At 44.7% G+C, this 25,678-nt stretch overlaps 1 protein-coding gene across 6 annotated transcripts in view; it reads left to right on the top strand.

Moving 5' to 3' along the window:
- stx1a (syntaxin 1A (brain)) overlaps positions 1 to 25,678 on the top strand; it is a 71,680-nt gene that overhangs the window by 6,268 nt on the left and 39,734 nt on the right. For all 6 annotated transcript variants that reach the window (XR_003039474.2, XR_003039475.2, XR_003039472.2 and 3 more), the window contains exons 2-3: positions 11,512 to 11,589; positions 16,177 to 16,276. Coding sequence is in view for 3 of the 6 variants with exons in the window: in XM_017424763.3 (XP_017280252.1) it covers positions 11,512 to 11,589; positions 16,177 to 16,276 (178 nt within the window). In the remaining 3 variants the exon portion in view is untranslated. The remainder of the gene's footprint in view (positions 1 to 11,511; positions 11,590 to 16,176; positions 16,277 to 25,678) is intronic.

Genomic DNA, 25,678 nt, shown 5'->3' with positions numbered 1-25,678 from the left:
GACCGGTTATGAACAGTTATTATCTTACCTGTTAAAGATAGCTGTTTTAATGACCTCAGTTTGGCTGTTTGAAACCAACTAGCTGTTTCAAACGGTAAGTCCCGTCAGAATTTAACTGTTTCTTTAAACTAGTGGTTTCCAAAGTTTGGGTCGGGACCCCACTGTGGGTCATGAAACCAAGTGAAGGTCCTCAGAAAATCTCCAGAAATCCAATTAAATGGAAAAAAAGGTTCCTAATGAAATATTTTTTTATCCATAAAGTATAATACAGTTGTCCTGAATTAATAAAAATTGTATCATAATTAAGTTTTGTTACTGAGCCCTTGTTTAACTCTGTTTCCAGCGAAGTTTAAATACTTAAATCTGCAAAATTTGAGTCTGCCGCCGATATTAACGGGACAAAAGCTGAAAAGTTTGTGAACCATCCCTCTAAACCAGGGGTGTCAAACTCCATTCCTCGGGGGCCACTCTCCTGCATGTTTTAGATGTGTTCTTGCTTTAAAACACCTACTTTAAATGGACGACTTGTTGCCATGCTCCTGGAGAACTTGATGATTTGATGAGGAGGTAATTAAACCATTTGAATCAGGTGTATTGGAGCAGAAAAACCTAAAACCTCCAGGACAGTGGAGCCTTGAGGCCTGGAGTTTGACACCTGTGCTCCAAACCATTCAGGGAGCCATCTGCAACAGGTAAGATATTATTCTCAGACCAGGGTTCCTCCGGCCGTTCATAAAGCCGTTCATAAAGCCACCGATGGCTCCACCCACGTCCCGCACAGGAGTGAGCGTTCAGAAATGAAGCGAGCAGGGAGGAACCAGAAGAGGCTTGGAACAAAAGTCGACGCCTTATTTGCATCTTGTGAAACAGACTATAAATTGTTCCTAAGCTTTCCACAGAACCCCACTCTGAAAGCTCTGATCTGTCCCTTTAACTCGATCTTATCTCTTTATTTTTACTGACAATAAGAACAGTAACTGTTGCTGTTCAGATCTTTCCTGCCTCCGTTGGAAGGCTTCATATGTTCTGCTTGAGACGACGGCGTCTGCTCTCCTGGTCTGCGGCGGTGCCACGGGTCCGACGCGTCCACAGAAACGCCTCGTCACCGCTCGGCGTCATCAGAGCGACGCGCTCGTGGGCGAGTCCTTCATTAACACGCAGACGCTGCATTAATGAGCCATGAAACGAGTGTGACCGAGCTGTCTCACCGGGGACTCGTCTGTCTCTGTGAACGAGCTGACAGCCGTCGGCTGCTAATAATTGTTATAATTTTTTTGCCCAAATGAGGCGTTGTTTACTGAGGACTGATTCTGACCAGTGAGAATTAATGCGGATCTGTGTTGATTTGGGGTTGTTGGTTTTTTGTCTGTTTTGGCATTTTTGTATTATCGTTGAGCTCTTCTGTAATCAAACCTGACTTGTTTGGTTTGGGAGCTTCTCTTTGGGTAGTCCCGGTTGTTAAAATTGAATTTTTAACACACTAACCCTCCACCTCTCACATTATCTCCTGATTGACGGCAGCAGAACGGCTCTTTAGCGGTGGTGGTAAACCCTTTTATCAGACAGACTTGCTGTGGAGTGTCATTATTCTCATTAGGCCCTAAGTAGGTGTGTGTCTTCCTCTGCAGGTTTATGGATGAATCATGTGTTGAATTGTTCCAGATTGAGGAATACACACAATAAATGATGAATATGTGCCACTCAATGGCCTCTGGAACGATAAATATGGACATTTTCCTCCAAAGCCACGATCGGCGAGACAAAAATCATTGTTTTGTCTGCATCTAAACACTTTTTTAGGAGTTGGGGAAATACAAATTGGGTTTTGGCTGAATTATGAGACTGTTTCTGCAGTAATCTGAGGGTTTTTTTCAGCAGCGCAGCGTAATTGATTTGATGAAACTCATTTGCGACGACATCCAAACGGGAGCAAAGCCAGCATTCATTCGGAGCGCTGCCTTTCCTTTTCTTTCCTTTTCTCCTTTTCTTTTGATGACGAATCATCAGCTAAAAGCTTCTTTCACCAGTTAGATGCTATAACGTTGACTCTGGATCTGCTGTCCAGAAGGTCATTAACATTAACGGACACGTTTTAAAGTTTTTCTGCTGAGAGCAACGGACGTCTGAGTTTAGATCCGTCAGGAAGGGAAGCGTCTGCAGCTGCTACAGCTGAACGGAGCTTTTTTTTCTCTGTCAATCTGGAAATGTAAACTAAAGGTCATCCGTCAGCTACAGAGGCTCAGTAACACTCCCACCTTTTCGTTTAGTGAGTCTTTGTGAGCAAGGGGCAAGATTTTCAAAGGCTTTTTTTTTTTTTCACACCCAGTCATGACATTTTCCAAGCGAGGCCAGACCTGGGTGTCCAGAGTGAAGCTGGACCATAAAACCCACGAAGAGCTGCGAACGTCTGCGGGGAAGCGGATCAAATCTCTCTGCTGGGATAGATCTGTTTCAGCTCCGATCTGGGGTTTTTTCTGTCCCCAGAAATGGCATCAGCTGGTTCAGCGTGTTTCCTCATTCGTTAATGCATTAATGCGTGTTTCGTCACACGCGGAGGCTCTGAAACTGGCGGGAAAACAGACTCGCAACGGGTTCATTTCACCGCCCCGCGCCACGGCTGACTGCTCGCTTTCAGTCCAGCTGTGTGGGGCTAACCCCTGCAGACAAGTCAAAATAAAATCACAGCGTTGATTAGAGTTGTGGCACAACAGAAGCCTTCAGGGTGGCGAGGACGGACACGCTGCCGCTTGGAATGACAAAAATTGGATCCATGTATGAAAAAAACAAATCTAGGCAGATTTTTAGGTTCAAAACATTGTATCAGTTCAATAAGAGCTGTTTAATATGGTCTTATCTCCCCCCGCCGAGGAGCAAACAATGGTGTTTTTACCCCTGTGTTCGTTTGTCTGCTGCTTTAACGAAATATCTCATGAGATAAAACTCTACAGCTGGTCACCTTTTTCACAATTCATTTAACTGACAGTAACCAACCCATAAATGCCTACAGGTCAGTTAGTTTTACAGACGCTGGGCTAAACTTCGGTGTGGTAGTAGCTGAGAGTCGTTCACAACACATAACCAGACGATCTGTCCTGATGCACACTCACGAATCCAGGTAAAAAAATATAACGAGGTTGAGTCAGGTCCTCTGGACCATTACTTCTTAGGTGATATGTTTTGTCTTTCTGTCGTGACTGAAGAAGTCTTTTGGATAAGAGACGAAATGTATCATCTAAGAAGTAATGGTCCAGAGGACCTGACTAAAGCTTGTCAGATATCCAGACGATGTCTTGGTTTGACCAACAACTGCATCATTTCTCAACATAACAAGATCTTCATCTAAAACTCTGGCATTTAAAACACAAGCGCAGACATAAAGTTCCTTCCTATCCGTCCCTGTGAGCCCGTTACATTTGTCTTCTGTATCTACGGTATAATTGTGTTTGCGGTGCATGTTGTCACAATCCGTCATAGGCGGCGACTCGCAGAGCGAAGCTTCTCAACATATTTCAGGGAGAAGAAGAGGAAGAGGAGGAGAGCAGCTGATCTGTTAATAAAGTTCAGTGTTTAAGACAGTTTCTCACCCACTCCCGACCTGGCCGACCTCCCGTTGCCGTCTACGCACGTACTCGGGGCGTACGTCTTCAGCGTCACGTGATTGTATGTTTTCACACCCGTACCCACCGGCAGGCCGCGACGCGTCGGGCCGAAACGCGATGAGGCGTCCCTGAAAGGTCGCTCATCTCGTGTGAGCCCCTGTGGCGCAGAGCGATATGTCGGGGAGAGTTGGCAGCTGCAGACATTTGGATTCTGAACTTAAATTGATTGATATTGATTTGCTCAAAGTAAATGGTAAATGGTCTGTATTTATGTAACATCTTTTTAGCCAATCAGGGCCTCTCAAAGTGCCTTGAAACACAATCTGTTCCCTCATTAACCCAAACATATAGCACTCTACGTCTTTACAACGCTAACCTGAAGAAGTCATCCTATAGAGACTAATTCTTGCTTTAGATCACATTCAGACACAATGAGGAGTTCAGCATCTCGCCCAGGGACACTTGGACATGAGGCCTACTGGTGGAATCGAACCTCCGGCTGTCTTTTTGGAGGACGACAGCTCGTACCACCCCAGTCGTCCGTGGCTCAGTGGTTAGAGTCGTTGCATTACCACGTTTTAAGTCGTCGTCTAACCTTTCGCAGCGTGGCAGTTTGTGAATTTGTACGTATGCGTTTTTAAATGGGATCGCTTTGATGATTACTTCATCAAAGGTCAGAGAGATGTGACGCGAGGAAGGCAGAGGGGCGGAGGAGGGGACGAACGGCCACGGCGAGGAAGAAGGCGAGAGAGGGACGCGGGATTTAATTGAGGAGAAAGTGTGCGGTACAGAATATCTGAGGTCTTGTTCGAGAGCGGTGAGACGGAAGGACGGAAACAGGAGGGGGAGTGAGAACGAAGGTAACCGAGTCCATGGTGTGTGGGTCCGCTGCTAATGATTCTGTAGGACGAGGAGGACGGGCAGGGGAGAAGGAGAAGGAACGAGATAATTAAAGGAGGAGGACACCGAGGAGGGTTGTTAGGAAAAGGAAACAGGCAGTCTTTACCTCTGTGCCACAGTCGAACTGAAACTTTATCTGCTTTACCGTCCTCGTTAGGGCTGGTTGGTTACTGCTCACCTGGATTAATGATCTGAATCCTCGCGCCAAATCCGGACTCACGAGTCCGAGGTCTCAATAAACCCGGACCCTACAAGTCCTAACTCCACGAGTTAGGTGAATCCCCAGAAACGCTGCAAACTCGGATGAGTCGGGTGTATTGTGACCAACTCAAGGGACTGAAGTGAACCAAATCACCTCAGCGAGGGACTCAGATTAGAGTCCATAACGCGAACTGAATTTAACACCTCTAATTCACATTATTGTCTTGTAATGAGCATGTTACCTCAGATCTGTGTTTAACACCTCTGTGCAGAAATGTTCGTGTAGTTTGAACAAAATCAAAGAAAAATTCTAACTTGTAGAAAATAACTACACTAAATCAAAGTCCTGTGTGTGAATTGGGCTTTTTGTTGATTTAACTCAGCAGGTTATTCCTCAAAAGGGTCAAATTTGACTGAGCTGGTCCTGTCTTTAACTTTCTTTTCTTTTGAAAATACATAATATTTTTTTACAATGAAGCATTTACTTGAACTGCTATGAAATGTTTGAGGTTTGGGTTGTTGAAGATGGTTGAAATCAGCTCTGTAAGACGTCTCAGTCTGACTAATTATTAGCTTGACTCTTCCACGAGAACTTCTCCCTCATTTTCCAAACTGGGATCACTTTGACTGCTGTCTACTGCAGTTAAGACTCTTGCTTCATCTACTTCTAAAAAAGTCCATTATACAACACTTATTGCTGTGATTTAAAGTTCCTGAATACCCCAGTATGTTGTTTGTCTGTTATTTTGGATTTTTCTAGTGAACTTTGCGTCACTTTTTGTTATATTGCCTCAGATTAGTCAACTACTGTATTTCCTTCTCTATATTATTAGTGCCCATCGGAAACTTTATTAGACTTTTGTCACCACTCTTTATTTTTCTGGTTTGCAGCTTTTAGTCTTAGGATCGGTTAAAGGTTTAAAAAAGTTTATGGTAGCTCAATAACTGGACTAAAACTACGCGTTCATCCTCAGATATTTGTGTACAGAATTACGAGCATGTGTGCGTGGAGAAACAAGGACGGTTGGGGATTTTTATTTTTCCCGTGCGCTGATTTTGGTGTCTGCCCCGAATAATGGACACTTGTTGATTTTTTTTCCTCTGGCCCTGGATGAAGAGGAGAGCAGTAATGAGACAGGAACTGGATGAGTTTTACGCTCGGCCGGTCTTCTCTTGGTCCGACCTATCACTTCTTGTGTCATCTTATCAGCCGCACCGCTCCCCGGCCGTGTAATTTCCTCGCCTCGATAGCCCGACACCGTGTCCTCCTCATCTGTCAGCCTTTCGTCTGCTTTGACAGTCTCTCAACCCATCAGTCTGTTCGTCATCACTGAATGATTTGTGGCGTTTTAATGTGCCTGCCTCGTCTTTGTGCCACCTAGGTTCCATCGTTCTAATTAATTTACAATAGCCCCTTGTCGAACCTGTTCGGTGCAGCAGCATTTACTGCCTGGAACAGCCGATATGATCTTTGTTTGACTAAGAACGGCTGCAGAGACGAGTTCAGGACCTTTTAACAAGTTTGCTTTGGAGAATTTCCTTTAAAACAACGACACATCTTCCTAGAACTTAATTGGAAGTTTTATTGGAAGTTCTTTTTTATAAAAGAGATGTCCTTTTTTGAAAACGTCTCTCTGTGAGCCGTGAATAGGCCTGTAATAATTGAACTTTATGTTTTCACTTCTCTGATCACCACAAATCAAATCCCATTCTCCGCCTTTCACTGTTGTATCCCGATGGCAGCAGAATCTGACAAAGTTTGCCCGCAGGATGTCGTTTCTGAGGTGAAAAGCTTCGTTTTTAAAGACATAGAAGTCACGCAGCAATAATGGCACAAGGTCAACGGGAGCGAGGCATGCACCAAGGCAGAGGTCTTCAATGGGTTTATGCTTAAATAAATGGTTATTTCCCTAATGTTTTATTTGTCAAAGATTTTAGATAATTCCCCACTGCTTCTTTATTAATTGAAAAAAGTATTTGTTTTGTTTACTTGTGAAAAGCTTCACATGAAGTATAACAGCATGTTGTGCAAACTTTTAACTCAAATAAATGGGGACATTGGACAAGTGGACTGGGGCGGGACTTAAAACTTTCACTGGCACCAACCTTCGAAGACGCTGGTCCTGTTCCAGCTTCAACTTCCAGGTTCCCGTTGGACGTCTACATTTCTCTCTTTTTTAAGCCTGAATCATTTTTAGATCAAAGTTAAGTGGTTGAAAAACACCACCAACAAAATTTATTTGAAAATGTTCAGCTACTGAACCGAAAATGAAGTCTAAGAAAAACTTTAAAGGACGTTCAGAAAGCCTGAGGAGATGTGGATCAAATCCACTTTAAAGATACCAGGAATATCTGGCTGCTTGAAAGCATAAGAGATAGTTGAATTTGAAGATTTTATGGCAAATTAAATTAATCTACAAAATGAGATTGTCGGATCAACAATCAGATTTTTACGACTGAATGTTTCAAAGCTTTGGGGGGGAAAAAAAACCAATATTATGACTTTTTGGCTTCTTGGATTCAGTGAGATCATCATAAAGTGGCAGATAAATCTGTAAAAACATACAGAAATAACATTTTTAACATTTTTGTAATCTTTAACACTCTTTTAACTCACTTGTGTTGTGACGGTCTAATCTGATGGGACTGCATGAATCGGCCATATTTCAAACAGAAAACATGCTGATCTTAAAGTGGAAACATAAAAACAAAACATGTAGGGTTTCCACCTCTCCTTCAGCTCTCTCGTCGCTCGTCTCTTGCTTATTTTCACGTCGAACCTCTCCGGCGTTCCGTATTCTCTCCGGCCGCCGCTCCACATCAACTCGGTAGGCTCCTGTTGCGCCTCCTATTACATTTTCACACCTTTCTGTAATTGTTGTGCTCCAGTTTTCCCGCTTCCTGCGCGCCGCTCTGATATAAACCGCCACTCTGCGTTGGGTTTGCCCTCCCCCCAACGTTTCCGAGTGCACTTGCACTTCCTGGACGTGCACACGCTTTATGGGAAGACTTCCTGCCGGCGGGCGTGGCGCCTAGAAGTATTCTCTAATCAAATCAGCGGCGCAATAAACGGGCCGCTTCTCCAGTGATCCAGTGAGGATCGGCATGTTCGGATCCTGTTTTCTCAGTACGAGCGAGCCATCTGTTGTGTATCATAAGTGTGTCAGCTGTGATGTGTGTGTGTATGTTTTTGTGTCTGGCTCAGAGCATCTGTTGTGTGTGTGGATGGTCCAGTCCGCAGGCTGAGTCAAGAGCGCGGCGTTAAAGGCCTCCGCCGACTCTTTCTGGCTCAGCTGGGAGCTGCAGATCTGGGTGGGAGGTGGAGATTCGACGTGAGGTAGGGGGATTCGCAGTCTTCTGACCGAAGAGTAAAACCCGACCAAAGCCCTCGTGTCTCTATGGGGGGGTACACGGTGCCCCTCTAAGGGGGGTGAGCCTCGTCTGACTCCTTCCTCCCGCTGGACCGGTGGACTCGCTTCGATTGGGGACCAAAAGTGAACCATTTGTTCCATTCTCAGCTGCTGCGGGTCTCATTCACGCTGCACCGAGTCAACCGAGTCAAACCCTTTGAGCGACCTGTTCCCCCTCCTCACCTGTGGTGGCACCGCACCAAGAACTACTGAAGGAAACGACACGAAAACCTCTGAAGAAGACACTGAGCACAACTTCCTTCTGATGGAAAAGGAAACAAAAATTGAGTGGTGTCAGATTTTAGAGGTTTTAGGATTTCTGTTGTGTCTGTGGTCCATGTGCCAAACAAACCAGGAGCCATTTCTCCCTCCAGTTGTAGAAACGCTCGTCTGTTTTGGTTGTATTTACCCAGAAGGCCCTGTGCTGTAGTCCACTTCCTGCTTTTGGAGCGGTCTCTAGTCCGCTTGTGTTCACATACGCATTCGAACCGCGTCAGAGTTCACATCTCCCCAAACAAACCGCACTTTCTGGGCAAAACGAACCAGAGTTCAGTTAAAGCGGACTAAACAGGGCCAACATGACAGAGAAGACAGATTTTACACATAGATGATTTGATGATTTTTTAACTTGCAATGAAGAAACTTTAAACAACCCAGTTTGTGTTGGTTTAAATATATCTCCAGCGGGTTTAGATGATATTCTCACCATCACAGTGGCTCTGCAGTCCTCTCACCGAGATTCGTGCCAGCTGTCTCGGCGTGTCTCCTGTGAAAGTCGGCCGTCTCTCAGACGTTTTTCCTCTGAACTCAGCTCGGCTCTCCATCGCTTTATTTCTCTCTGTCAGCACAACACATGCTTCAGAGCAAGAAGACGGGAGCTCTTTGGAAGACTTAGAGCACAAAGCCTCGGCGGGATTTATCCAAGACCCGTTTCTACATTTCACTGAGCACCATGCTCAGATAATCAGAAGTTTGGAGAAATAAAAGTTTAATTTTCACCAGACTGACGAGCCTACAGCTTGTTCAAGCTCATAGTGAATCGCTGCCATCTTAAAGCAACTCCACAGGGTCGATAGTTTTGCTGGCCCGGGACACAAAAGGTTATCTACGCACTCCATCACAGCCTCCATTGCCTAGGGGCCTCCAATCCTGGTCCTCGAGGGCCACCATCCTGCATGTTTTCCTTGTTTCTCTGCTCCAACATACCTGATTTAAATCAATGGGTGATTAACAGGCTTCTGCAGAACATGGAGAGGTGATTTAACCACTGAATCAGGTGTATTGGAGCAGGGAAACAAGTGAAACATGCAGGATAGTGGCACTTGAGGACCAGCATTGTCCACCCCTGGCCTAGAGCAAATAAAAACGCACCCAGGAAACAAAAAAATGCCTAATTTGTATTGGACCCCGCCCATTTCTGTCCAAATCACAGAGATGCTTAGTCGCTTTGGATTCGTATTATCACAGGACCTCGGAGTTCAGTAAAATAGAGTAGGTAATTTGCGGGGGGATTTTTACTTTACAAATTACTGACATGGCTGATTCACACGGGGTTAACACCACAGACAATCTCCGTAATTATTAGAAACAGCATGTGGTCCCTGGGTAAAACTAATCCTGTTTGAATCGGGCTTTAGCTGCACTCTGAGGAAAAAAATTACAGGTTCTGTCCCCGCTGCCTTTAATTTTTTTTAAATTATTGTTATTATTTATTTTTTTGAATAAAATAAAGGAGTCAGTTCAGGCAGAAAGAGATGAAAGTTGCACGCTGCCGTTACAAAGTTGATAAGCAAACAGATTTCATGAGCGTCTCACGGGGAGCTGAATTAGCCGAACGAGCCGAAGCTGCTAACGACTGATGGGATCAGTCTAACAGGATGAATCACTCGGCTGCGTGACGAGGCGGGAGAGCTTCTCTCTCTCTGTTGCTTGCTTGTTTTTTTTTTATGTTTGCGATTTGTCTTATTTTATTGAGAATGTACGCACCGTTTTAGACCATAACATTATGACCACATGAGGGTGGTCTCTCCCAGTCAGGGCACGAACAGGAGACATTTAGGACCGTCCTGGGGTGTCCGTTCTGGGATTTTAGCAGTCGAGCTTTCAGTACAATTCAGATCATTTGTCTTCTAATAAACCTTTACTCCAGAAGTCTGTTTGTTTGCCGCCATGGTTAGCTGGAAGCTTCGGTGGAGAACGATGACGATAATTTGGGTTTTAAAAATATTCATTGTCTCAGAAACAGAGCAGCTCAAATGAAGAAAAGCTCAACTTTTGTCATAATTATATCTGTCATGTTTTAATGTAAAACCCCGACAGACTCCTGTGTTTGTGTGGAGATAAAGACGTATTTATTACAAAAAAAAAAAAAGGTTTTATCTCATCCCAGGTCCTAATTAAATAATAACTTGCTAATCACTGGAACTGCGGTTGTAATTACACGTGTCGTTCGGCTCTCCTTGTTTCTAATCAGATGATGGCTGAAGAGGCTGGCAGAGCGGTGATGGCATTTTATTCAAGCTTAAATTCTTATTATGAAACACGCTCCGATCATCGCCAGGGTTGTCCTTAACAGAAGCCACGATTGCTTATGTTTCTTTAAAGGGGACCTATTATGCAAAATTCACTTTTTGCATGTTTTTGTGCTTCCGTTTGGGGATCTGCTGCTTCTAGAAACAGTCCAAAAAAACCACCCAGCCGTTTTTTTGACAATAAGTAAATGTTTTCTGGTGGCTGCAAAACGAGCTGTTTCAAAAACCTCTGGATTGTTGCGTCACAATCCCCATTACCTAGCAACCCCAAGCCAAGCCCAGCCCCTCACCTAGTAACCCAAGTGGAGCTCCGCCCACTTCATAACAAGAAGACCGTCACGTTTGTTCTGCTGGTTTTACTGCTGAGCAATGTCTGCTGGAAAAGGAAAATGTCCTGTTGTCCCGACCCGCTACCAGTCGGGTTTCGGACCCACTTATTGCCGCTCTCCTACTTGACAAATGTTGGTTCAGACCGGCTAAGTGCCCCTGTCCCAAAGTCAGAATCCTCAGAGTTTGAATTAGTAACAATATAAATGTGCGTCAGATCAGCAGCGTTTAATCCTTCAGTGAGATTTTATGTTTTCAGACAGGACACCAAGTTAGGGGGCGTGGCCAACAGCAGCTTTTTTGCATAAAAGCGGAGTAGCCCTAAAACCGCTCATTCTGAAATGAGCTCCAAACAGGCAGAACTAATCAGGTGAAATCTCAATATCTGAGAATGATTTTGTGCATTAAATGTAATGAACATGTTTTATACAGCCCACAGACCTATCCTGACTTGTTCAAGGAAGCATAATAAAAAAAAACCCCAAAAAACAGACAAATATAAATAATTTGCTCTTCATAAAATCTGTGTTTCTTGTTCTGCAGGGGAAGGAGTCGACAGAGGAGGAGGACGAAGTCGCCGTGGGGATGGACAAAGGCTTCATGGACGAGTTCTTTGAACAGGTTTGTTCCCCTCCTCGGCCCAAACCTCAGTTCGCATTAATCCATCCGGGGGAGCGTTTTTCTTTCTGTACGTGCAGCGAGAAACCCAAACCGATCATCAACTCGGGCTTTCAGAAAGAGGTCGGTTTTACTGTAGCTGCAGTCGGGCTCTGAGGAGAGGTGGAGGCCCGCCGTGAGTCATCGGTCCAACAGAACCACGCCGGCGTTACTTTGTCACATCCTGTGATGCTTGTTTTAATGGACTCTATCTCCCTCAAGGAGTTAAAAGGAAAAAAAAAAAGTGCAATTATTCAAATGTGGTTAGACTTTTACCAAGCCGCTCACTCTCGCTCCATCAGTTATCTCTTCCTCCTGTTTTATCTGTCGGTATCCTCAGGTTAGAAATGTACACCATTTCATGTATGTTGTTTTTTTTTCTTTTCTTTACCTTTCATGTCTTTTGTTTACCATTGCAAATCCTGCTACAAAGGGAGTGGGGCGATCCGAGGTTGGGTGCCTTTTAGCGCCATTTGTGACTGATGGAGGAGGGGCTGAAGAGGAGCACTTTGATATGAGTTTTCAAAAGCAGCATCAGGCGACAAACACATGACGAAGACTGAGCCACAGGTGGGAGGAAGGTAGCTGAGGGTCCAAAGCTCCTGTGGCCACAAGGTTTTGGATCAGAACCAAAAGAACATGGTCCTCCGTCGAGAAAAAGGGTGGACTGCTCTCTCCGGGTTGGGAGCAAGGTGCCGCCTCAGGTGGAGGAGTTTTAGGGTGCGTTCACACTGGCCATGTTTAATCCAACTCTGGTTCGTTTGCCCAGAAAGTCCGGTTCGTTTGGGGAGGTGTGAACGTTCAATCCAACTCTGATGGGGACCAAAGAAGTGAACTCTGGTCCGCCTAAAAACCTTGGTCTGGGTTTGGTTGAAGTGAACTCTGATGCGGTTCGAATGCGTATGTGAACGCAAGCGGACCAGAGACCGCTCCAAAAGCAGGAAGTGGACTACAGCACAGGGCCCGATTCTGTACTGAGCTGAGCTGCAAGGCGAAGCTCTCTGTTTGCCGGTCGGTCTTTGTTCCTACCCTCACCTGTGGTTCTGTTTGGTGATCGAAAGAACGAGATCTTGGATACAGGTGGTCGAAATGAGTTTGCTCCACAGGGTAGCTGAGCTCTCCCTTAGAGATGGGGCGAGAGGTTTGGCTATCCTGGAGGGACTCGGAGTGGAGCTGCTGCTCCTCCACATCGAGAGGAGCCAGCTGAGGTGGTTCGGCCATCTGGTAAGGACACCCCCTGGAGGTGTTTCCTGGTCATGTCCAACTGGGAGGAGGAAACTGGCTGGACGGATTAATTTGTGTTTGGGGACGATGCAGAAATAAAAAAAACATTTGAGACTGAAGGAAAACGCGGAGAAAAAGACGGTCTTTAAAGCGAGAAGAAGGTGTGAAAGGTTGAGCTGAGGAGCAGAGCGAGTCTCAGTTGGGCTGACCGGTAACTGAGAGGGGGGGGGGGAGACAGTGTGAGGACATCATGTAACCCTCAGAGGGCGGGTATTGATTTTATAATGTGTTTGTGGGAAGAGAAAGGAAGCTGCGCCTGCCTCGGCACAGCCTGAGGTCTGCGTGCACGTGTGGAAAATAATGCAGCGTTCTATTGTTGGCAAAGGACTCTTTGAAAAAGAAAAGGAAAAAAAAATCAATGAGAATTTTATCCTTTTCAGTAAGGCATTACAGCTCAGTTATTCTCTGGTGTTTTTCATCAGATCACTGTTTGAAATCCTGAAACGATCTCATAAGAAACTGTGAGCGAGCGTTTCTTGTTGCCTGCTGCCATGAAAAGCTGCAGCTGCCGGCGTCTGAGTTCGTTTCCCTGTTTATTAACAAAACATCCCATGAACCAGTGAGTGGATTTTAATGAAACTCTCAGAAGGTAACCACTGGTTGAACGTCTAAAACTAATGAACTTTTTGGGTCAACCCAATTCAAGATGGCCGCCACAGCCATCTGACTTTAGTTAGCACAAAAATAGCAGTAACTCAGTCAGTTTTACAGATACTGAGCTAAAATGTGGTGTGGTAGTAGCTGAGAGGCCTCCCCAACACATACTTTGAGCGCTACACATTGCACAATATTTTAGCCGAAATCTTTGGCGTTAATTGTTTGGACGTCAACCCTGTCTGTCTGTCTGTTAGCAAAATATCTCATGAAGCTCTGGACAGAATTTAGTGAAACTTTCAGAAGGTAATTTTGAGATGTAGATCTACACCTCTTTACCTTTTGGAGTCAACCCAATTTAAGATGGCCGCCAAAGCTAACTGACATTAGGAAACACAAAAAGGGCCATAACTCGGTCAGTTTTACAGATATTGAGCTGAAGTTCAGTGTGGTAGTAGCTGAGAGTCATCCTCAGTTTATTCTCCAACGTCTCATGGGATCTTACGATATTACGTGAGATGGTGAATATCATCATTTCCAGAACGTTTGACCAGAACGGGCCTTTAGTTTTTTTTTTCATTCAAAAGCATCTTACCCAACTGAGATGCTTTTATTATTTAGGTATCAAGCACCAAAACAAGCCTAATAAAAGTAGTAAAAACAAACAAACAACAATAAATCAGCTTTATTTTCAGTTTGTGTTTGTGCCCTGAAAGGATGTCGGCATGATTCCGTCTGTCAGTGATTCGCTCGTGTTCGGGCTCCTTTCACCTGATGATGCAAGAGTGAAGAGAGCAAAAGCAAGAAAGTTGCTCTGTTGCCTCAGGATCTGTAATTTTTTTTTTGCTCTAGATTTTTTTCTTACATTTTAACAGATAAAAAAAATCAAACTTTTACCACAGAACAGCCTAAATCAGATCACAGAGGTTTAAACAGATGTCTGATGTTTGTCTGAATGACAGAAGTGATGAATAAAAACAAGATGAAGGTGGATCATTTCAACACAGCCGCGGCTCGTTATCACCCCTCTGCTGAAAGGCCAGGTGGGTGATAATGTTTCTACCTGCGTGTGTGTGTTGGTTAAATATCTCGTGAACCACTGGACAGATTTTACTGTCATCACTGGTTTACCTTTCGGAGTCGGTCCATGTCAAAATGGCCGCCACCAAACAGCCTCCAACTCGCTCAGTTTTATGGTTGAACGAAGAATCGGCGTGTCAGTAGCTGAGAGTCGTCAGCACGCCGTCTGAGCGTGATGTCACACAGGTGATCTTAGTTTAAAGCTCAGATCGGGCTTTAATATCTGACTGTTATTGTTCCTAAAAGCTGTTTTCAGTTCTAAAGTATGTGTGAGCCTATTTGCTTTTGCACGTAAATGAGCTTCTCAGGAGCGTCTGAAACCGTTTTTTCTCCCACGTGAATAAAATCATTCGGTCTGATGAGCATTCCGAACCACTCAGAGGCATTCCGAGGCTCTCCGAGACGGTCTGAGACTCTCCAAGCCGCTCCGAGGTGCTCCGAGGCGCTCCAAGGCGCCTCTCTAACTCATGGCTTCTTACCATAATCTGAATGGTTTCCGCCTCTGATTTCTTTCTGCCGTTATCTGTTCCTCACTTTATTGCATTTCTAACTTTTTATTTTTTTTGGATCTCTCCCTAACTCTCGCAATTTCTCATACATGTGTGTGTTCTCTCCTGGGTGGTATTTCAAAGCCAATTAGGTCGTTATTAAAAAGAAATAACAGATCCGATCCACAGGTAATTACGGAGATAATACCAGGATGATGACCCCGGGGCGTCGGTGACAAAGCCGCGAGGACTGATAGGACGGGGACGCGGCTGAAGCATTCGCGCGGAGATCAGAAAGGATGCGCGGCGGAGCAGGTGTAGGAGCGGCAGCCTGAGGCGGAGGCTCGAGTTCCCCGAGCCGCTGACAGATGTGACCCCGCTGCTCCTGCAGCTGTGAGCGGAGGCGGCGGGGAGGGAAGTGATTGGTTAGCGTGTCGGACCTGCGTCTCCGCGGTGGATAATCCAGAGGTCAGAGCGTAAACACGGACGCGACGCACCGCCGGGCTCAGCGGGCTCAGGAAGCGGTCCCTCCTGTTCCCGCTCTCTGACGACAGCAACGCGGGCCTGTCGAAATCGGGCCTTCTTTTCCCACGCACGATGACTGATACACGTGATCACCCGCCTTTCCTGGCGGCAGGCAGTCATGAATTATAGTCCCTTCTCTGAATCGTTCAACCACTCGTACAGTTTGGCGCAGCTCTTTGTCTTTAAGTAAGGTGTGAAAAGAAATGACTCATTTTTCTCAGGATTTTAAATCACATTTGTTTACTCCTTACTATCAGAAGAAGAACGCAAACAAGGACAACGGTGTAAACATTGGCAGCTTCGGCGGGTTTTCCAGCCCGTGTTCCGATTTAGTCCAGACATCACACGCTTGCCTAAAAACAGGAGAGACGGCAGGAGGAATGTCGCCGCGTGAACCCGAGAGCCGTTCTTCGGTCTGCGTGCTCCCAGAAAGCAGCTCTCTTCTGCCATCTGCCTCTAATATGATAATTACCTCCTCGGCTCAGTCTCTGTCAACATCAGTCAAACTAATCACCTGCTGCTTCCTGCCTCGCCGCTGAGCACATCTGAAGCACTGCTCTCTCTCTCTCTCTGCTGACAGGTGGAGGAGATCCGCGGCTTCATCGAGTCTCTGGCGGAGAAAGTCGAAGAGGTGAAGAGGAAGCACAGCGCCATCCTCGCCTCCCCCAACCCCGACGAGAGTAAGGCCGTCCGTCTGCCCCGGTGTCCCCTCTCTCCCTCTCTCTCTCTCTCTCCCTCTCTCTCTCTCTCTCTCTCTCTCGCCTTTAATTCATTCCCTTTCAAGGGTAAAAAGTCCGAGACCCCTCATGGCTCTGATGAATAATGTGCTTTGGCTCTGATGAGACTCGAGCGCCTCGGAGGTTTTAGGTGAAGCGCCGTCGTTCGGCGGAACGTGTCATTAATGATGCTTGGAGTAAAGATGTCTCGCTGAGCATGGCGGTGAACGCAGGTTTTTATGTGTCGTCCACTGTTCGGCTCGGTTCAGTTCAGTTTATTTCTACGTACAGCACCAAGTCACACCAAAAGTCAACTCAGGGCTCTAAACAACAACATGCACGTACATTATAAAAAGTCAGTTAGTAAAATGGTAAATGGCCTGCGTTTTATAGCGCTTTATCTCGTCCAAGGACCCCAAAACGCTTCACACTACATTCAATCATTCACTCATTCACACACTGATGGTGGTGAGCTACATTGTAGCCACAGCTGCCCTGGGGCGGGCTGATAGAAGTGAGGCTGCCATCACACCAGCGCCACTAAGCCCTCTGAACACCACCAGTAGGCAAGGCAGGCGAAGTGTCTTTCCCACGGACACAACAGCTGAGACTGATGGAGCGAGGGTTGAACCGGCAAACCTTCCGTTTGCTGGTTCAAATTATTATTCGATTATTATTTTATATTAATCTGTCAGTTAATCAAGTAATCAAATATACATGAGCCAATCTGGTGTTTTTAAATTTCCCCCAAGTTGTACCTTTAAGTATAAGCTGTGCCTCACCTTTCAGGCATCAGAACCTCGTAGACTCTCGTGCACGTGCACGCCCGTGCAACACAAACCATCAATTTAGGCATTGCCCACGGGGAAAGTGACGTTTCTCTAAAAGGATCTTTGTAGTTGCTGTTCCTGGAAAGATTCTTATGAACACAGCATTGTTTTTAGGGCATCGTAGTTTAAAAAAAAAAGTTGCGTTTTGGTCGCCTATCCGAAAACACAAGAGTGGTGTTTCAAAACGGGCAATTTGCAACACTCCAGTCTGTAATCCCTCCTCCCTGTTTAACATTGTGTTGGGAATTTTGCTGGTTATCAGTGGCCCCCTTTCAAAGAAGCAATTCTGCAATACGGCTGCAAAGACAAGCTCCTCCTCAAGCCGCCACTGGTGATTTAGAAACGATTAACAGAGCTGGTCTCGTTCCACGACAATGTGAGCTGTCACACCTGGAGTCAGCGTAGGAGACGTAACCCCCGCGGCCCGCTGCTCTCACAGACCGTCCCGACGCCAAGCTCAAAACCAGACGTCGGCTGACCCTTTCACGTTTCTGTTACCGCCTCCCTCGGCGGCTCAGAGGTGTAACAGCAACGGTTTGACCCCCACGCCGCCTCGGTCCGTTCATAAATCAGACCCTCCGATGTTCTAAAGCCAGAAGCAGCTGTTTTATGAGGGATCTGAAGGCGAACAAAAAGCTTCAGGAAAGATTCCAGTGAAGACAGGAAAAAAAGAACTCAGTAGTTTAAAAGAAACAGGAAATAAAGAACAGTTTGTCCGGGAAGCAGAACCCCTGCCTGAGGTTAGATGTCAGAGAAACCTTGAGAATGTTCCGAGCTGTCCCGTCCACCCATCAGTCATCTTGTCTTTTCAGGGGTTTGTGCTCTCACTTTAAAGCTGTCCACTCATCTTTGTCCAGTTTTCTTCCTGCCTTTACCCTTTAGGCCGTTGTTACCACTTTCTGCCACATTTCTCCTTTTCCGTCCGCACGTTGCTCATTTTTAGCCTCTTTCCACTTCGCCCTTTGTTCCGCCGCCGCTGGACACTTCAGCCCATCTTCCCTCCCGTCACTGATCTGGACCCCTGCTCTCACAAAGAGGGGAGGGATCTTGCTCACACTCGTTGCTCCGCCAGTCCCTTTTTCTCCCATTGATCCTACCCCGGAGATCCCACTGGTCTGGTCTCTGCACCGGCCAGCAGCCGAGCTTTTTATCTCGCCCCGACCGTGACCGTGGCGCTCAGAGCGAGGCAGAGAGGCACCAGGCAAGGTGTTTGGTTTTAAATACACATGTCATCTCTTTTGTAACTACCATCAAAGCTACCTGGTTGTGCGTGTCAGTCCAATGAAAGCAAAAAAAAAAAGCTCATCAGTTGATGGAAGGTCACTCTGTTGTTTCCTTTCTGCCTGTTGTATTGAGGCGACTGATTGCTCCTCTTTATCAGAGCAGGGTTTAATTTCTTCTATGAATCAAAGTCATTTATGAATCCTTTGCGCTGAAAAAAAAAACCACGTTGAGCTCAGAAACACAACTGGAAAGATATTTCTGTCGGTATATTTCAAACAGGTGATTCTGTACCGAACGGCACGACTAGAAAAAGAAACCAATGGTTCTATTTGTCAACTGCTAAATTCCTTATGAACTAAAAAGGCATGTTTTACTGTCATTTGTATCCAATCTGAACTGTGTAGAGCAGTGGTGCCCAATCCTGGTCCTGGAGTGCCACTATCCTGCAGGTTTTAGTTGTTTCTCTGCTCTTCAGCAGGTCTTCAAGTTCTACAGAAGCCTGTTAATCACTCAGTCATTCAGATCAGGTGTGTCAGAGCAGAGAAACACCTAAAACATGCAAGATGGTGGCCCTCCAGGACCAGGATTGGACACCACTGGTGTAGAGTAAGTCAGAGACCACAGGCTCGTATACAAGACACCGAAACTGAGACGTCCCCTGCGTTCCTCGGTGTGATTTCTGAATGAATCGCTGCACTGAGCTCGTCCGCCGTGTTTGTGAGAAATGTTGTCCAGGAGACGTCACACAAATAAAGCGTCGAGCAACACATAGAAGCAGCTGATTGTTGTTCCCCGCCTCTTTTGGTTCCTCCCTGCTCGCTTCATTTCTGAACGCTTTCGTCTGTGCGGGACGTGGGCGGAGCCATCGGTGTTTTATGAACGACCAGAGGAACCCTGATCTGGGCGCCCATTGTGTGGAACCGTTTTATGAAAGAGCCCCGTGTGTCAAACAGAAAGTTTCAGACTCCAGAAAAGAAATATGACTAACTAGAAGCACTCGGTGGCAACAAACCTCGAAAGGGTCAGATTATGATCTGGATCAATTTAATCCCTCGAGTTTTTGTGACAACCCCAACCTTTTTCTAAAAAATTGCATCAAACCCTTTCAGTAAGCCGTGATCGTTCTCTGAGATAAAAGAAAAGAGACGAATGGTTTCACTCTCCTTCCTGCTTTGTGCATTAAAACCCATTTGAGACGAGCAGCTTGCTTTAAGACCTTGTTTTAGAGCTGCAGAAATAAACAACTTGATGAGCGACGCTTCATTTTGACCTTGCAGAAACATGTCGTTTCTGAGAGTGGAGTGGTGCCGAGAGGGAAATAAAGCTGTCAGAACAGCAGAGGAGACTTTAGATGAATTTCAGCTTTTATTCGCTCACAGATTACTGGAAAATAACCTTGTTCCACTGATTCGTACGTTAACTTGAGAACTTTATTAGAACAAATGGTGAAGCAGGGGCGGCAGTCGTCAACTAGAGGAACTGCATTTTCTGGGAAAATACAGACGGAGAGCTGAATGAAAACAGCTGTTAAAGCTAAAACAAGCAGAACAATAGACTAGCTAAAAGCTAAAAGAAGCAAAATGCTCGCTAAAAGTATCAAATAGCTAGCAAAGGCTGGTGAAAAGGTAAAATAGCAAAGCACTAGCAACAGATTGGCTAAAAGCTGAAGTACCAAAAGGGAAGCTAAGTTAAATACAAAAGGGTTAGCTAAAAACTCAAAGTAGCAAAAAGCTTTTGAAACATGTCAAATGGTTAGCTAAACACTAAATGTAGCAAAAGGCTAGCGAAAAGGTAAAAATAGCAAACTTCTAGCTAGAAGGTAAGAGTAGTAGAATGATAGCTAGAAGCTAAAAGCTGCAAATTCTTTCTAAAAGGTAAAAGTAGCAAAAGACTAGCTTCAAAACTAAAGTAGCAAAATGGTAGCTAAAAGTAGCAAAAGGCTAGTACAAAGCTAAATGTTTCAAAAGGCTAGTATGAAGCTAAAAGTAGCAAAACACTAGCTAAATGTAGCAAAAGGGTAGCAAAGTTAAAAAATAGCAAAAGGCTAATTAGAAGCTAACAGTAGCAAAACAGCAGCTAAAAGTTAAAAGTAGCATTAGAAGATAAAAATTAAAGCATTTTTTTAAAGTGAACAAAGTTTTTGAAGGAATTGAAGAAATCTCATTAATCTGTGGATTAAAATATTTATAAATATAGTTCAAAATGTTGTAAAATATATAAAAAAACAGAATTCGTAGCACAGAGCTGAATGTTTTCATGTCTTGTCGGCTAAAATAACGCAAAAGATGCAGAAAGACATCAGAACCTGTTCATATTAAAGCAGGATTCAGACAGTAAAGCCTCAGATTTTAGTAAAAAAAAAAAAAAACTCTTTGCTTTTTAACACTTAAAGTTTATTTGTCAACATTTCTTAAATCACTTCCTGTCTGAGTCCTGCAGCTTCCAAAGAGCATCTCTCCTCCTGAAAGTCCTCAGCTGGCGGCGCTGAGTCGGCTCTTTTAATTGCAGCCTGTGAGTGTTACTATTTCTAGTTGGAGTTTTTGGCCAAATGTGTGTGTGTGTGTGTGTCCACCCTCAGCCAAAATTTCAAAGCTTACCAGTCCTCCCAGCTCTCTGTGTGCGTTTTCTCTTTGTTCTCTCTCCGCTGTCTTCTTCTTCTGCTCTTATCACATTTCATTTCCTCTTCTCTTATATCTCCCTCTTTATGTCCGGCCTGATATGAAGACGTGACTTGATACTGTGGGAAAATGACGTCTCCGTGAGCGGGAGGTTAATCGAATGTGGACAATCATGTCCGAGGGGAACTACACGCAGAGACAATGGGGGTCAAAGCCGGCGAGATAACCCGTTCACACGGAGACAAATCATTTCATCTGCGTTTTGTCTCTCGACTTCAGAGCCAGATGCTCCGATCTTGATTACAATGTTTATCGTCGGGAGGCAGGGGGACGGTTTCAGTAGCTCTGCAGCGTTTATTCAAAGTAACCCTGATATTCTGCTTTAGGAGATGTTCCAGGGGAAGGAGAAAATGTTGGGGGGAGAAGAACGAGTGGCAACCAAAAAGAAATACGTCCCATTTTAGTTCCTGCAGAGAGTCGACGGCAGTGATAAATGCTCGCCTAAAATTGGTTCAACAACCTAGTTGGAAAGTTTTCAAGCCTTTTAAAGTTTCTTATGTTTTGGTTCAGACTCTAAATGACTCCAGTTTCTTTTTATTCTCATTCGTGTGCATTTACTCCTCCACAATACAAATCATGGACTCGTTTAAAGCCAGAATAGCTGCCAGAATGTTTTTTCAGTGTTTTCATTTGAGTTTTTTGTATATGTGTATCATTTATGAGAAAAAATAACTGGTAAATCTGCATCATTCACTTTTTAAAGGTCTACCATAATTTGTAATTAATGAGCAAAATCAGTTGAGTCGTGTTTTGTTGCCAACAATTACGAGTCGTTTGTTTACATTCGAACGTCGACGAGTTCACTTCAGATATCGAGTCGGTGAAATAATCCCCGGATGTAAACGCAGTTGGAGGGAGAACGATGGAGGCAGAGGCGGCAGGCGGGAAGAAGAAAGGTGAAGCTCTTCTTCTTCTGAAGAGAAACGGCGACTAAAAGCTGAGAGGACGAGAGGAGACAGAAGGAGGGACATTCTGGGGAGGAAATCGAGCGACGGAGAGAGTGGAAGCTAAAGTTGGAGCCGAGATCAAATGAAATGAGCCGAGCTGGAAGAATTTCTTTATTTATCAACAAATTTAGCTGTAAACAAAGACGAGGAATATTTGTTTTCTAACACAATTTTTACAAAAAAACCAATGAGTTTGAGCTTCGTTAACCTCCCAAACAATCATTTAATGATGCAGAAACTGTGTTAGAAGTGAAAAAATTTGAAGCAAAAACTGAAAAATTGCACATTTTGACAGCTATTACGGCTTTAAGAAGAGCTTTGTTGGCGTATGTTTTGGGCATGAATCTCGGCTGCTACCACAGCAGATTTTAAAAATAACTGAGTTGAAGCCAATTTAGTGTTTTCTACGGTCAGCTGAACGTGGCGTCTTCAGTCGTAGATGTTCCTGATAAAAGTTTACCGGCAGCGGAAAGTGAGGGAAGAACCTTTTTTTTTTTTTTAATGGCCCAGTTCAGTTTTCTGAATCCGTTTGTCGTTAGCTGTGTTCACACAGTAATCTGAGGGTAAACGTTGGTCAGGGATGAGCTCAGGCTTCGTCTCTCTGTCCCTGAAATAGACATCTGGACTCTCCGCAATCAATACTCAGAGCAAACACAATGGACTGGTAACACATTTACAGAGACGGAACGAGATCAACCCTGAGATGAGCTCAAAGATAAACGGATACAAGCCGAACAGTGGGGGGGGGGACGGCAGCGATTGACCCGAAGTTTGGCGTTCGGAGGAAACAGAAGCAGCTGCACGCAGAGCCACACGATAAGTTTACTTTTTATGAGAAAGACACGGAAACAGTGCTCAAACATGACATGATGCCGTCGAACCAGAGTGCTAAATGAATAAATGCTGCCGGGATTCCAAAAGGAGGTTAAAGGTCAAAGGTTAAGCTGTACAAAATGTTTCAGCGGCTGTCATTCAGCAAACGTCACTTGGAGAGACAAAAATAGGCTCGTGACGTACGGTAATGTTTGTAAAACAGAACTTTCTGTCAGTTTGGCACTTTTACTTTACTCTGATCTTGTTTTATTTTCAATTAGGCTTCGATTTCTTTGGTTTGGATTGGGATTTGTTGCTTTTTCCAACGTTTCCTATTTATCCCCCTGTGGTTTCTTACACCGAGGAGCCCTAAAACATGCCAGAACGAGCCGTTTTCAGAGTGGAAAATGAGCTGAAGCTGCTTGGAGTTGAAAAAGGAATATGTTAGTGCAGATTATTGTGCTGCTTTTCAAATTACCTCCAATCTAATCTGTTTCTCTGCAGGATTTCATTTAACTACTCTTATTAGATTTTCTGTTTATTGGTTTTGCTCCCGTAAGCAGTTCATTTATTTTTTCACCGCACGGAGGACAAATCGGCGCTCTCCTGTACCGGAGGCTCTCTTCCGGCCCCGGCGTCTCTCCGTGCCTCGTGGTGTCTCTCTGGCTGGCCTTTCGTTCTGTCGCTTCGAAAAACAATCCGAAGCTGCCGAGAGGGCCAACCGCGCACATCGCCATAGCAACACAGCCTCTTAATGATGGCAACAAGCATGACCTGAAGATTTCATTTGAGAACATCTGGGAGAGGGGACGGAGCGCGGAGCTGTAGCTGTGCCCTCTAATTTGCCTCCATCGGGCTCCTTCCTCTCCGCCGGCACTCTTCCTCTTTTCACATGCCGGATAATGAGTCTGAGTAGACACTTGATCGGCCAGGTTGGCTTCCTCCAATCGGTAAAGCCGCGAAGGGGTGGGGGGTGGGGGGTGGAATCAAATCTGACTCTTTCAAAGACAGGGAGGCGCACTTATGCCGCTTGTACTCTGAAAACTAACCTCGGTTTTTATGTCGTTATCTCCGGGACGCTCGTAGCTGCCCTCCTGGTACAGGTGAGCGCCGGTTGTCATGGTTACGGAGCAATAAAGGGGAGAGGTTTTTCCATAATCTTACACCTTCCCGAGGCTGTGTTTGGACTGTCTGCTTGTTCTCACACTCTTCCCACTTTGCGGTACATCGATAAGTTACTACGTGACAGAAGTGTCCAGCTGTTGATGCTTTTCCGACACCAACTAAACGCATTTTGCTTCATAATTTTTTATTAAAAAAAACATTGAAAGCAGTGACAGGATGAGTACGGGTCAAATCTCAGGTACATATCTACATAAAACCTTACAACCTGGTTGTTGTTGCAGCTCTAACTGTTCGGTTTTGGGTTCTTCTGTGTTTCCTTTCCCGAATGGCAGCAGAACATAATCAGCTTTTTAAAGATAAATTTTTGCAGCAGCGCAGCCTGGGCCTGAATGTTCGATAAGGTTAAACTTGAGACTTTCAGCTTCTTCCGTGTATTTCCTAACCCTTAACCAAGTAGGCGGTAAAGCATAAAAATGCAAGAAAACACCAAAGAATCCTTTTTAAAGTCAAGTTTCTTTCAAACCCAATTGGTTTGGATTGGACTAAGCGGTTCCACAAGGCTGTTAAGACACTGCTGGTTTAATGTGATCCAGTAATTCTTTCACAACTATTACATAAAATAACGTGACACCATTATAATTTGCATGAATTCTGTTTCTATTGACACACACAAGCAAAGAGAAAATCTTATCTACACAAATAAGCAGACTTCGTTAAAATGCTGGAAAGGGCTTTTTGCCGTGAGACATGAATCAGGAACGTTAAACATGGCCGCCGTCTGAGTGACTGAATACTTTCACTTGGATGGATCAATGATGGCGTTTATTTTAAGTATCTTCTGTCTAAAATGGGCTTCAGCCTTGCATTGCCTGAAGTTACCCATTGGCAGTTAATAGTGATGACAACATAACTAAATAACAGAAGCAGCTATTGTCCAACACACACACACACACACACACACTCCAGAGAGCAGCGCTGACTGAATTTGTTTCATCTGGAGGGCATCAGATCAGCTTCTGACCCTGACGATCTCACCGCCCTGCATACATGCCCCTTCCAGGGAAAATCACCCGCAAGAGGATCAGTTTTACGCAAATGAACGCCGAGGATATGGTAATGCTCTCCACGAGCGTTTATTCATGTTTAGACGTTCCTGCTAAACTGATTTCACGTGTTTTGAACGCTTGATTCAATTGGTGCTCATTTCCCCGTTTTAACTGTCAGACAGGATTAGCCTCTTTAGTATTTGCTGAAAAGAACTAACCTCTGCACGGTTTTTCTTGTCTTTTGGTCCCTGAGAGGATGTAAATCGGACAAACATTCTGCAAAAAGGTCACAGGATTAAGAGTGTGATTACACTGCACCAAACATACAGGTGCTGGTCATAAAATTAGAATATCATGAAAAAGTAGATTGATTTCAGTAATTCCATTTAAAAAGTGAAACTTGTATATTATATTTATACATTACATACAAACTCATATATTTCAAATGTTTATTTCGTTTAATTTTGATGATTACAAATGACAACAAATGAAAATCTCAAATTCATCATATCAGAAAATTAGAATATTACTGAAGACCAATAAAAACAAGGGATTTATAGAAATGTTGGCCAACTGAAAAGTATGAACATGAAAAGTATGAGCATGTACAGCACTCAGTATTTAGTTGGGCCTCCTTTGGCCTGTATTACTGCAGCAATGCGGCGTGGCATGGAGTCGATCAGTCTGTGGCACTGCTCAGGTG

The sequence above is a fragment of the Kryptolebias marmoratus genome, linkage group LG2, assembly GCF_001649575.2.
Source record: "Kryptolebias marmoratus isolate JLee-2015 linkage group LG2, ASM164957v2, whole genome shotgun sequence".
Classification (NCBI taxonomy): domain Eukaryota; kingdom Metazoa; phylum Chordata; class Actinopteri; order Cyprinodontiformes; family Rivulidae; genus Kryptolebias; species Kryptolebias marmoratus.
Note: the sequence above shows the minus strand (reverse complement) of the source record. Positions and strands in the feature narration are given on the sequence as shown.